At 38.1% G+C, this 13231-nt stretch overlaps 1 protein-coding gene across 2 annotated transcripts in view; it reads left to right on the top strand.

Moving 5' to 3' along the window:
• The window catches only part of CNTNAP4 (contactin associated protein family member 4), a 246424-nt gene that overhangs the window by 157247 nt on the left and 75946 nt on the right, over window positions 1–13231 (top strand). For both annotated transcript variants that reach the window (XM_065860464.2, XM_071801956.1), the window contains exons 5-8: window positions 1347–1550; window positions 1734–1918; window positions 3885–4028; window positions 6608–6869. In XM_065860464.2, coding sequence (XP_065716536.2) covers window positions 1347–1550; window positions 1734–1918; window positions 3885–4028; window positions 6608–6869 — 795 coding nt within the window. The remainder of the gene's footprint in view (window positions 1–1346; window positions 1551–1733; window positions 1919–3884; window positions 4029–6607; window positions 6870–13231) is intronic.

Here is a 13231-nt window from a genome sequence, read left to right as displayed (position 1 = left end):
GTACAAACCAAGTGGGGTGGGATGACTGTGACTTTGAAGAAAAAGGCATGAGGGTTCTTGTAGACAACAGATTGACCATAAACTGACAACATGCAGTTGCAACACAGAAGGACAACAGCATACTGGGCTGGTTTTGGGAAGAGTATTGCCAGCAGGCTGAGGAAAGTTAGTCTTCCTTTCTACTCATCCATGATAATGAGACACATCTGAATTTCTCAGTCCAGTTCTGGGATCCCTACTACGAGAAAGACATGGACATACCAGAGTAAATACAAAAAAACGCCACAAATATGGTTATGGAACTAGAGTGTCTACCATATCAGGAAAGGCTGAGAGGGTTGGGACTGGGGCTCACAGAGAATCTTACTAACATGTATTAATACCTGATGGAAGGGTGTAAAGAAGATGGAGCCAGAATATTTTCAGTGGTGCACAGTGACGGTACAAAAGACAATGGACATGAACTGAAATACATTATTTTCCTTTGAGGATGGCTGAAAACTAGCATGAGTTGCTCAGAGACATGCAGCCTTTACCCCTGGAAATACTCAAAATGTGATTGGACACAGCCCTGAGAAACCTGCTGGACCTGACTCTATCTTGACTGAGGAAGCTGGACAGGATGATCTGCAGATGTGCATGGCTGCCTCAACAGTTTTGTGATTCTGTGATGCCCATACTGGAAAACTGATGGTCAAAGTCTTGTATTCCAGTATAAAAACTATAATGCAGCTTAGTTAACCTAGTAATATATTTATGATGCCAGGAAAAAAAAAAAAAAAAAGAAAGAAAGAATAAAGAAAAGAGAGAGAGCAAGGCTCTACTCACAGTTGACAGGTTTTTATTTCCTAGAATAATATGGCGTGGTATTATTTTGAATTACTGTACATATATCCATATTGATTTTAATAGTGGCTTAAATCTACTGTCTGCATGAAGGCCCTGAAAAACAGGTAAATGTAACAGATATAATTTTTTTCTTCTTTATATTGTTCATTATAATTAATTGCAGATTTTTACCCGAAGAATATAGCAAGAACAGAAATGGTCAAAATACTTAATGGCTCAAAGACAAGAAAGACCTTTCACCATGTGAGATTAGCACTAGATTGGAACAGAAGCTCTTCTGCTCACCTTGCCTCATTATCTAGTGGTAACATCATAATTAAAACAGGACAGTGTTAGTGTTTGGAGAAGAATATGAATACCAGAAATAAGCTATATTTTACTTGGCACAGGTGAATCTAGAGATGTTAGTGGTGGGACTTATTATCATATTGAAGTAACATGCAACTGTTTCTTGTAGACATAGCATTATACATTATCTTTCATTTCTTTACTTCTAGGGTCCGAGGTGGTTGGCTTTGATGGGAAAAATTATCTAATTTACACATTTAATCAAAAACTCATGAGTGCACAGAAAGATGTGATTTCTCTGAAGTTTAAGACAATGCAAAGTGATGGAATTCTCCTCCACAGAGAAGGACAAAATGGAGACCACATCACCCTGGAATTAATTAAAGGGAAGTTGTCCCTTCTCATTAACTTAGGTAACAGCTACAGTCTCATAAAGTCAAATATAGTTATGAGGTGTTATTAGAGACTAAAACTTTTAATTTTTTTTAATTTGTTAAGTGGAATTTATTGTATGCCATATGATAAACTAGCAGGTTATATTTGGATAATTATATTTTCCCATGGAATTAATAGTTTTTTATTTTTCTTCTTTCAAGGTGATACTAAAACTCATCCTTCTAATGCCCAAATTAATATTACACTGGGCAGCCTTTTGGATGATCAACACTGGCATGCAGTTCTCATTGAGCACTTTAACAATCAAGTAAACTTTACAGTGGATAAACACACTCATCATTTTCATGCAAAAGGAGAATTCAATTACTTGGACCTTGATTATAAGGTGTGAAAATTACCTTTCCTTTATTACATTTGTTAACTTTGTTATGTAAATGCAGTGAAACAAGCAAAGGACACAGAACTTAAGGAAGTTTGAAATGCTAAAGATTTTAGGGATTTTCTGTCTCCAAAAGGAATGAATCAGAGGAAGAGATGGTCTGAGATTACTAATGTTCCTCTAGACTCACAACTCAAAATTTTCAAAATACCATTTTTTTCATCTCAGAATTCATTATTTTAACATCTTTGTTTCAGTAGTGCTGTAAATGTGATAAACAGTATGTAAACATAAGGAATGAGCCCCAACTCCAAGCTATGATTTTATGACTTGATGAAAATTATGATAAATCAGCATAAAACCATTCTAGAAATGTTTAGATTAGGACTTAAATTCCTGTTAAATCTGGTAAATGTACTGTGAAAAAATCTTTCTCACATGAATTGTAGACTCATAAAAAGGAATAGATGTAATTTCTTCTGACAGTTTCCCACCTATTGTTAAAAATATCACTATTTCACCATTGTAATATGATGACTAGCTGCTTTACGTTTACCCCTGTCCTGTTTGCTGGATGAGACAATGAGTGACAGAGCAGAGTATCTTGAACCCGTTGTTCTACCCATTTGAGATTTTAAGCATTTTAGAGTAAGATTTCATGCTGTTCTGTGTCAACATTCTTCCATTTCAAAAATAATGTTCACAAGATTAAACTAATGATTCAACTTAAAATTTCTGAATCTAAGCTACAACACCAAGGCTTGGGGGATCATAATAACTTTTTTTTTTTTTTTTTTTTTTTAAAAAGGCGAGAGAGAAAAAAGGAACAACAAATAGAACAAATATTAGTTTGAGCTGACCAGCAAATAAATTTATTTTACGAAATCAACCAGTATTGCAAATTGAATTTTCTCTAACATACTGTAGTTTGAAATATACCTTATCAATACAATGTAGAAAGGAAAGCAAAAGCTGGAAAAAAAAGACTAAAATTTCCAAAAACATGTGAACCACTGCATTTAGAATTGAAATTCTGACGATAAAAAGTTATCAATTTAATAAGGTAATGAAACATGATTTTTTTCTCATAAAATTGTTTTAAATATCATGTGACATTTCAGTTTAAGAGATAAATAGTATAAACTGACCTTCTCTACAATGTCTGACAGAATAGCTATGGAATGAGTGAGTTCAAAAGTTCACTTAAACTGTCATCTTGTTTCTCATGGTGCCCAAGATTGGAAGCATAGGCTAGAGTATAACTCAGGTCACCCTGTAGCAATGCTTTCCTAAAATAATCTACTGCTTTCTAACAGTTTCTGCCTCACGGACTTATTAAGGCAGAGTGGTATTCTTAAATGTAATAGCTCTCAATGGATTTTTATTTTTTATTAAATATTCCAATGTCTTTCTGAACCCAGGTAAGCCTACAGCATCACATCAAAGAACTGCACAGGCTAAGCATTTTGAGAGAGAAAAAGGATCTCCTTTCATTTATTTGAATCTATCCTAAAATAATTGAATTAGATGTACTTTCGTTCTCTATTATGGTGGTTATGATTTGCATATATTGAAGAAGTCAGGCTCAAATTTCCTAAAGAAGTTGTTAGTGAATTCTCCCTTTCTGCACTGTCTAGTGTGGTATGTACATACTGGTCCTTCTCCTCCTTCTCCTTACTTTTGCAATTGCGATGGACTGTGAAAACTAAAAAGACTCTGTACTAAGCAACTGCTAATAGGCACACTCAGAAGAAGAATAAAGCCAACATTTCAGAATATTTTAGTGCATACATACGACTTGATATAGGTTCATTTTTGTCAGTCTATTATTTTAATACATAGATGTGATTCAAGGAAATAGCCAAAAAATAGCAGATTCATTATGTCTTGAACATCTGCTCTTAAGCTATTGACAACTTCTTTCCTTAGAAAATTCTTTAATAGTACCGTTGATTTCTCTTCTCTTTCTAAGCTCAGCTTTGGAGGGATCCCAGTGCCTGGAAAATCAGGGACATTGTCACGCACGAACTTTCATGGGTGTTTTGAAAATATTTATTATAATGGAGTGAACATTATTGACCTGGCCAGGAGGCATAAATCTCAGATCTACTTTGTGGTAAGACATTCATAGTTAAGAGAGGAAAAAAATAAGTAAAATAGAGAAAAGAAAGAGACCACAGCTGCTTTCAAATGCAATCTGTTAACACACAGTTCCAGTAAAATCTATGTTGTTTAATGAAAGAAAAAGCAAGAAATCACCTAATTGGGATATTTTATATTTGCTGCCGTACAGAATTATCCAGTAATGAATGGAGGATGCATTTTATTCCTCGGTTCTTTATCTGATATACAGATGTCTTAGATCTCTCACTGTTCTGTGGTATCTCACTGTTGTGCACATACAAAAAACAGTGAGTGAAATAAGATGTATCTGAATTCACTGAAGCTCTGGCTTTGACTTCTGTACCTGACTAGTAAGAAAACCAGCAGTAAATTTTAAAATCCTTCTGTTGCTGAGGGCAGTGATCCACTCTGTTTTCTCCAGAGCATTATAATTTCGATAGATAAGTTCTGTTTGTAAATCTATACTGCCCTTTGTCTGAAGAGCTGTAGTTTATGTTGGTGGGTTTAATCCATTTATAGCAATGTGGCCAACAGTTGTATTAGACAAATCCTTACCATTTAAAGAAATGATTCTGATAATGAACCAGCTTTCTGTGTTACAGAGGTTGTCTATAAAGCTTACTAAGCCTTTTGCTTTGGTTTGGTGGTTTGATTTTTGTTTGTTTGGTTTTATTTTTGTTGTTGTTTGTGCTTTTTGTTTGTTTGTGGTTTTTGTTTTTGTTTGTTTGTTTTTGTTTTTTTTCTCTCCAGTAATACAAGACCCATCTCTATTTCCAATATTTATATATTTAGCAGCATGAAATGCAGAGTCATAATGCAAACAATCAGTTCAAAATAATTAACAAAATAAGACATACTTTGAAAATCCAAATCTTTTATCTGGATTTTGATTCACACTATGAACTAGCAAATTTTGTCCTCTGACCCAGAAAAAAATGGATGACAGACATCTTTTCTCTAATGAAGTTCGACTGAAGTATTCCAGAATGAACTGAACTGATACTTCTGTATAATATACTGTCCACGATGATGATGGATATTGATGAAAGGGCAGTTATAGGAAGCAATGTGTGGACTAGTGAAAGGGGAATGCTGAAATTATTGTCATGGGAAACTTCGGCATCTTAATCTGAAGTGATTTAAACTGTTGTGCTACTTTTAAAACTATTCAGGAGATGCTTTACTATGTAAACATGCCAGAAAGTATCTATGTTACTATAAAATCCTTGTTAAATAGTGACTTTCCTAGTCTGATACAGTATCAGTCAGGGGTCCAGATAATGTGGAGGAGGAAGCTGCAGATGATAAGCTTTTAGCATCTTACAAGATTCATTAACCTGATGGCTTCCTTTTCACTATGGGTCAGTTCAGTTGACTATTCATTTCTCTACAGCTGAGGTCATAACACAGAGCTTTTATCTATTTGTATGTTTTTCTTGAAGAAAATGGAAATTGATAAACTTTAACATCTTGCCTAGCTTTTTACTATAGGGTCAAAGATTTATGTGTGTGTGTGTGTGTGTGTGTGTGTGTGTGTTCAAAAGTTTAATAGTTCTTTGTGCTTAACATAAGTTACATGCATTTTGAATTCTAAAGACATTGATCTTTTAGTAATCATCTGTACAGAACAAATTATTCATTCGTTCAAATTGTGTCGGCAAGTCATTAGTTCAAAGTGCATATTGTATCACTATCAGTAGTCATAAAGTATTAACTAACTGACACAGATGCAAAATATGTGTTATTCCTATTCCATTCTTTTCATCTATATCACCCAGTACAACCACAGATGCAGGTTAAGCTCACAGTTTGTCAACGAATTAATCCACAAGCTTATCCAAGTACCTAAGAACCAGTGATTTCAGAAACAGTTAAGCGAAAAAAAAAAAAGGCTAGATGCCTAAATACAACTCATGATCTGGTGTATATGGACCTCCCTGAAAACCTCATTTCTTCCTATTTATGAAGAGTATGTTTCACATTTGTAAGTAGCAAGAGTTTGTGTGTGGAATTTTCTCTGACTATTTGTAAAAACAAATATTGGGGTCAGTGCACATTTCTAGATGCATTGATTTGGAAAGACCTGCATCTTGGTCTGGCAAAATGCTGCTTTCTCAAATTTAGCACTGCCTTAAACAATCTGCATCCAAGCTCAACATTTTTCTCTGCATACAGCCATTTAGACCTATGTAAGTATTTGTACCAAACCTTGCATTCTGTGGCATTTTATCTGACATTCAGAAATTTGTCACCTCCCTATTGGTTCTTGAGCTTGAGCCAGAACAGAAGTAAAGTAGGTCTGTCTAACTCCTGAATCGTACATATAAGTTAGAATCTTACCTAATTTGGTGGAAAGTCCTTGCCACCCTTTTCTCAGGCAGATATGTTTGTTCTGTTCAATTAGGCAATAATTTCTCAAACTGATGATGTTCCTACTTGATTTTTAGACTAACATGTTCAAATATTAGGATCTATGCACAATGTTTCGGAACTGTACTTTCCATGCAAAATTTCTCATGACTGTTTTTCTCCAAAACTTCCTAATGTTGTATTTGTTTCATTTCTTTCTAGGGAAACCTGTCCTTCTCATGTTTAGAGTCACAGGTGGTTCCTGTTACATTTTTGAACTCCAGTAGCTACCTGATACTGCCAGGCAAATCAGGGGAAGATGACGTATTCATCAGTTTCCAGTTTCGCACCTGGAACAAGGAGGGACTTCTCTTATATAGTAAACTACATGGGGCTTCAGGTGGATTCTTCTTATATTTGAGTGATGGAAAAGTTAAAATCAGTCTTCATAAAGCAGGAAAAGCACTAAGTGACATCGTTGCAGGTAACAGAAATGAAGAAAAAAAAAAACAAGGATTCTTGTGTATAAAAATTTGGTAATGTAAAGTCATTTAAATTAGTGATTACATTCTTGATTTAGTTCTATGACTAGTATGTGTGTAACTGCTTTGTTTGTGTGAATTTTAATCTCAAACATTTGTGCTTTTTTTTTTTTTTTTGTTTGTTTGTTTAATTAATTATTTCTCACTATGATTAGTAGAAGTGACTTGCAATAATACAGGCTACAAAGTTGACTCCTTAGCTTTATATACACACAGTATCTCATGTATAATTTGGGAAATTTTAGACATCTAAACAACTTGTTCAGTTGTGAAATGTAAACAAGATAATTTCTTGTTCTGTCAAGCTAAACCATTAAGATGTTTTTCACCATTTGTCAGAGCCTTCACAAGGCACCAAATAACTCATTTTTCCATATAGTTATCACAGAATTACAGAATGTTAGGGGTTGGAAGGGACCTGAAAAGATCAACTAGTTCAATCCCCCTACCGGAGCAGGAACGCTTAGATGACATTACACAGGAATGTGTACAAGCAGGTTTTGAATGTCTCCAGAGAAGGAGACTCTACAACCTACCTGGGCAGCCTGTTCCAGTGCTGTGTCACCCTCACTGGGAAGAAGTTTCTTCTCATATTTAAGTGGAACCTCCTGTGTTCCAGTTTGTACCCACTGCCCCTTTCCCTATCATTGGTTATCACTGAGGAGAGCCTGGCTCCATCGTTATGACACTCACCCTTTGCATATTTATAAACGTTAATGAGGTCACCCCTCAGTCTCCTCTTCTCCAACCTAAAGAGACCCAGCCCGCTCAGCCTTTCGTCATAAGAGAGATGCTCCACTGTGCTGGACTCTCTCCAGCAGTTCCCTGTCCTTGTTGAACTGCGGAGCCCAGAACTGGACACAATATCCCAGATGCAGTCGGTCCAGGGAAGAGTAGAGAGGGAGGAGAACCTCTCTCGACCTACTAACCATACCCGTTCTAATACACCCCAGGATGCCATTGGCTTTCCTGGCCACAAGGGCACAGTGCTGGCTCATGACCGTCCTGCTTTCCACCAGGATCCGCAGGTCCCTTTCCCCTACACTGCTCTCTAACAGATCATTCCGCAGCTTATACTGGAATCTGGGGTTGCACCTGCCCAGATGCAAGACATTAATTTTTTTACCACTCAGCTCTCCAGCCTGTCCAGGTCTCGCTGAGCGGCAGCACAGCCTTCTGGCATGTCCATGACTCCTCCCAGTTTGGTGTCAACAGCAAACTTGCTGATAGTGCACTCTATAAATACTGTTATAAATACTATGTTATTTTTAGAGGTCTCAATTATAGAGCTGTCCATTAAAATTGGACAGAGGACAGGTTGTGTTCCATGAAGCTGGGGCAATTCTGAGTTTACATTTATATACATATATAATGAGGACAAAAAAAATGACACTGGATCATCTACTTTTGGTAGTGTGCACTGCTAGAAAGCCCTCAGGGTGAAGCTGAGATTTCCAGTGTTCTCTAGTGTTCTTTGAAGTAATTTCCTTGTTGGTAAAAATATGTATATGAAGACAAGAGGATGAGGCAAATATAGTAAGATACCATCATATTAGAGAGTATACAACTGGGATCCTGAGAAACAGCTCCCAAATTTCACTTCCACTCAGTTTGGGAGTAAAAGGACTCCTTGATAAAGAGGCCCCTCAGTTATCTTAGTGCCATTAGTGCTTGATTTGTGACATTACTGCTGAGACAGCCAGGAATCTGCTCCTTTCATGAAATATGAAAGCAAGACAGAGCTCACAGCATCTCCATCTTTCACAACTTTAAAAAACAATGTGATAAGCAGTAACATCCTCGTGTGATAATTTCAATACCTTCACCTAGGTACACACGGTCCAGGAGGTTACTGCAGTGCATTGATAATATCTTTTTGACCCAGGCAGTCAAGAAGCCAATGAGGAGAGATAAGATACTGGACCTTCACCTAGGGTGCTTCATCAGTAGTATACAATGCTGACACTCCATACATCAAAACCACCTCAAAGTTTCTCATACTTTATATAAACAAATTGAACTTTACCTCTTTCTTGTAGGTGGATAGAATGGTTGTTTCAGAATGAGTCCTCAGGCAGGACAAGCAGGATGACAGATATTAGGTAGATAAATGGCATTTCAAAGAATATATGAAGATGAGGAAATGAGGCTAGGATTGGTTCATTTTCTATATGGACAAGGAAGGTAACCAGAGACCACTAGCCAGAGGAATATGTCATAGAAACAGTGGCTCATATGGATGCATAAACCACAATGATATTCAAAGAATCAGTTCATTCAAGATTTATTTTCAACTCGACATAATCATGTATTTCATACTCATAAAGCAGGACTATTACTGGTGAAAAAGAAGCCAAGCTGGTTCTAGTAATGTAACATGTAGAAAACTTCATTTTGCATTGGTACTTAGAAACAATTTAAAGATTTGAACGCATTAATAATTTAATCTTGTAGAGAGTATATTCATTGGAGTGATAGGAATCTTTCAGGGGAGTTTTCAAGCCAGAATACAGAGAGTTTAATGATGTTGTTTAATGCTAGTTTGTTTCGAGCAATAAAAAATACAGTAAGTAAATTAAGCAGTTACTGCAATAAAACATTAAGAATAAAATACTTATCATAGATATGAGGTGAGGTTTAAACTGAAGGGCTTGGGGGGCAGGGTCCGAAATGACAGTGCTCATGGAATCACATCTGACTACTGAATAAGCCAGGACAACCAGAGCAGGAACAAATATCCCTTAGCTGTCTCCCAAGATGAGAACCAGAAGGCAAACCACCTCGAGGGTATGTATGATTATGGTGGTTCCTTCTGCACTCCTCAGGGGATATTTGTGTGCTCAATTACTTCTCTGAAGGGCCTATACACAAATGTATGCTGCATGGGGAATAAAGAGTGTGTGATCATAGGGCCATGATCTCATTGCAAACACAGAGACTTGGTGAGACAGCTTGCATGTCTGGAATGCTGTCATGAAGGGCTATGTACATTTTAGGGAAGATAGGCCAGTAAGGTGAGGTGGAGGAAATGCACTTTATTTGAGAGAGCAATTAGAATGTATCAAGCTCTGCCTAGGGGGAAATAAAGAATGAGTTGAGTCCTTATAGGTAACAATTAAGGGAAAGGCATGGGTGTTTACTACAGACTACCTGATCAAGAAGAGGAAGTTGATGAGGCCTTCTACAGATAACTGAAAGTAGCCTCAGGATCACAGGCTCTGGTTCATATGGAGGATTTCAATTACTCTGGCATATGCTGGTAAGACAACACAGCTAGGTACACACGGTCCAGGAGGTTACTGCAGGGCATTGATAATATGTTTGTGACCCAGGCAGTCAAGGAGCCAATGAGGAGAGATAAGATACTGGACCTTCTCCTAACAGACCAAGAAGGACTGATAGGGGATGTCAAGGTTGGGGGCCTCTGCTGCGGTGACCATGAGATGATGGAGTTCAGGATTGTGTGTGGAGGAAGAAAAGCAACAAGTAGGATTACAGTTTTGGACTTCAGGAAATCTAGTTTTGGTCTCTTCAAGGTCCTACTTTGAGGAGTCCTGTGGGTTAGAGCTCTAGAAAGCAGGAGCGTCCAAGAGAGCTGGCTAATATTCAAATATCACTTCCTCTGAGCTCAAAACCAATGCATCCCTATGAGCAAGAAATCAAATAAAGGGACTAGGAGGCCAGCATGGATGAGTAAGGAGCGTCTGTCAAAACTCAAATGAAATAAAGATGTTTACATAAAGGGGGTAAAGGGACAGGCCACTTGGGAGGAATATAAAATCACTGTTAGAGTATGCAGGGATGAGATGACAAAGTCTGAGGTCCACTTGGAATTAAATCTGGCAAGGGATACCATGGACAAGAGCTTATTTAAGTACATCAACAGCAAAAGGAAGATGGGGGAAAATGCTGTTCTTCTGCTGAACGAGGTGAGTGCCTTGGTGATGCAAGCTGCAGAGAAAATTGAGTTACTGTATGCCTTCTCTGATTCAGTCTTTACTGCTAAGACCAACCCTCAGGAATCCCAGACCCTGGAGACAAGAAAGAAAGTCTGGAGAAAGAAAGACTTTCCCTTGGTTGAGGAAGATCAGGTTAAAGATCGTTTAGACATACTGAACACCCACAAAATCGTGGGCCCCGACAGGATGCACCCATGAGTGCTGAGATAGTTGGCAGATGTTATTGCTAAGCTGTTCTCCATCATCTGTGAAAGGTTATGGAGAACAGGAGAGGTGCCTGAGGACTAGAAGAAAACCAATGTCATTTCAGTCTTCAAACAGGGCAAGAAGCATGACTCAAGTAACTACAGGACCATCAGTCTCACCTCCATTCCTGAGAAGGTGATGGAACAGCTCATGCTGGTTGTCATCTCCAAGCATGTTGAGGAAAGGTTATCAGGGGTAGTCAGCATGGATTCACCAAGGGGAAATAATATTTGACCAATCTAATAGCCTTCTGTGATGACATGACTGGCTGGGTAGATGAGGGGAAGTAATAGATGCTGTCTACCTTGACTTCAGCAAGGCTTTTGACACTCTTAGGTAAGCTCAGGAAGTGTGGGTTGCATGATGGGACAGTGAGATGGATTGATAACTAGCTGGATGGTAGATCTTGGAGTGTTGTGATTGGCAGTGCAGAGTCTAGCTGGAGGCCTTTAGCTTGTGGTGTTCCCCAGCAGTCCAGTCTTGTTTAACACATTAATCAGTGACCTGAATGAAGAGACTGTACCTTCAGCAGGTTTGCTGATGATACAAAACTGGGAGGAAGGTCTGGGCCAGCTGGAGAACAGGGCAGAGAAGAACCTGATGAAATTCAACAGAGGTAAGTATAGGATACTACACCTAAAAAGGAATAACCTCAGGCATCAGTACAGGTTAGGGGCAGCATGCTGTAAAGCAGCATTGCAGAGAAGGACTTGGGAGTCTTGCTGGACAGTAGGCTGACCATGAGCCAGCAATGTGCCCTTGTGGCCAAGAAGGCCAATGGCATCTTGGGGTGTATTAGAAGGGGTGTGGTTAATAGGTCGAGAGAGGTTCTCCTTCCTCTCTACTCTGCCCTGGTGAGGCTGCATCTGGAGTACTGCATCCAGTACTGGGCTCCCCAGTTCAAGACAGGCAAGGAATTGCTGAAAGGTGTCCAGCAGAGGGCTACGAAGAGGATTAGGGCTCTGAAGTCTTTTTTTTTTTTTTTTTTTTTTTTTTTTTTCCACGAAGAATGAGAACTGGTTCTCTTCAGTCTGGAGAAGAGGAGGCTGAGAGTGGATCTTTATACTTATTAATAAGGATGGGTGTCAAGAGGATGGGACTGGCCTGTTCTCAATGGTGCCCAATGATAGGATGAAGCGTAACGGGCACAGACTGAAGCATAGGAGGTTCCATCAAATCATGAGAAGAAACTTCTTTACTTTGAGTGTGACAGGGCACTGGAACAGGCTGCCCAGAGACGTTGTGGAGTTTTCTTCTCTGGAGAGATTAAAAACCTACTTGGATGCGTTCCTGTGATACCTGCTGTAGATGAACCTGCTTTAGCAGGGGGGTTGGACTAGATGATCTCCAGAGGTCACATCCAATCCCAACTAGTCTGTGATTCTGTCAAAACTGAAGCCCTCAAATCTCTCTCCAACCTCAGAGAGTTAAAAAGTTACATGAAATATGGGGACATTTTTGCAAAATATTATGATCAGTACAAACACACAAAAAGGAATCATTTATCCAAAATGCTCACAAATCCTCTGCTTGTTAGTATAAGACAGAAAAACAGTGCAAAGCACAGCCAACCAGAGCAAAGAAAAAGGATTTGGAAGTGAGACCTCCTTAGTTTTAGTGCTGTGCCCCTGCTTCTTTTAGATTGATTGCTTACTTCAATTCTTGATACAAAATGAAAATTTTCTGGGGGGGAACAGGGGAAAAAAATAGAAAAAAGAAAAAATTAAACAGGAATCTGAAGCTCATTGTGTTTCTACAGGTTGATAATAATTAAAAGTAAAATTTTAAACTGTTGATTTGTTCAGGAAAGGACTATAAGCCAGTCATGTCCATAGATAATGCTGAAACTTACATAAATGTTTTGATCCTGTTTCTGTGGGTGTTAATAGGATCAGCCCTGGTATTTGGTATAATCTAAAATAACTGATGCACAAAGAGTAACTTTTTAATTACAAAAGGTATCCCTAGGCTCACCATTTGAAAATGTCAATTCCTTAATAAGAATGTCAATGGCATGTAGTTAACAATGATGAATTTGGCTTTTTAGGAGCTATTTCAATTGCAGTTCAATTAAATGCTGTATGTTAAAGTAACTATTG

Source organism: Patagioenas fasciata, chromosome Z, assembly GCF_037038585.1.
Source record: "Patagioenas fasciata isolate bPatFas1 chromosome Z, bPatFas1.hap1, whole genome shotgun sequence".
Lineage (NCBI taxonomy): Eukaryota > Metazoa > Chordata > Aves > Columbiformes > Columbidae > Patagioenas > Patagioenas fasciata.
Note: the sequence above shows the minus strand (reverse complement) of the source record. Positions and strands in the feature narration are given on the sequence as shown.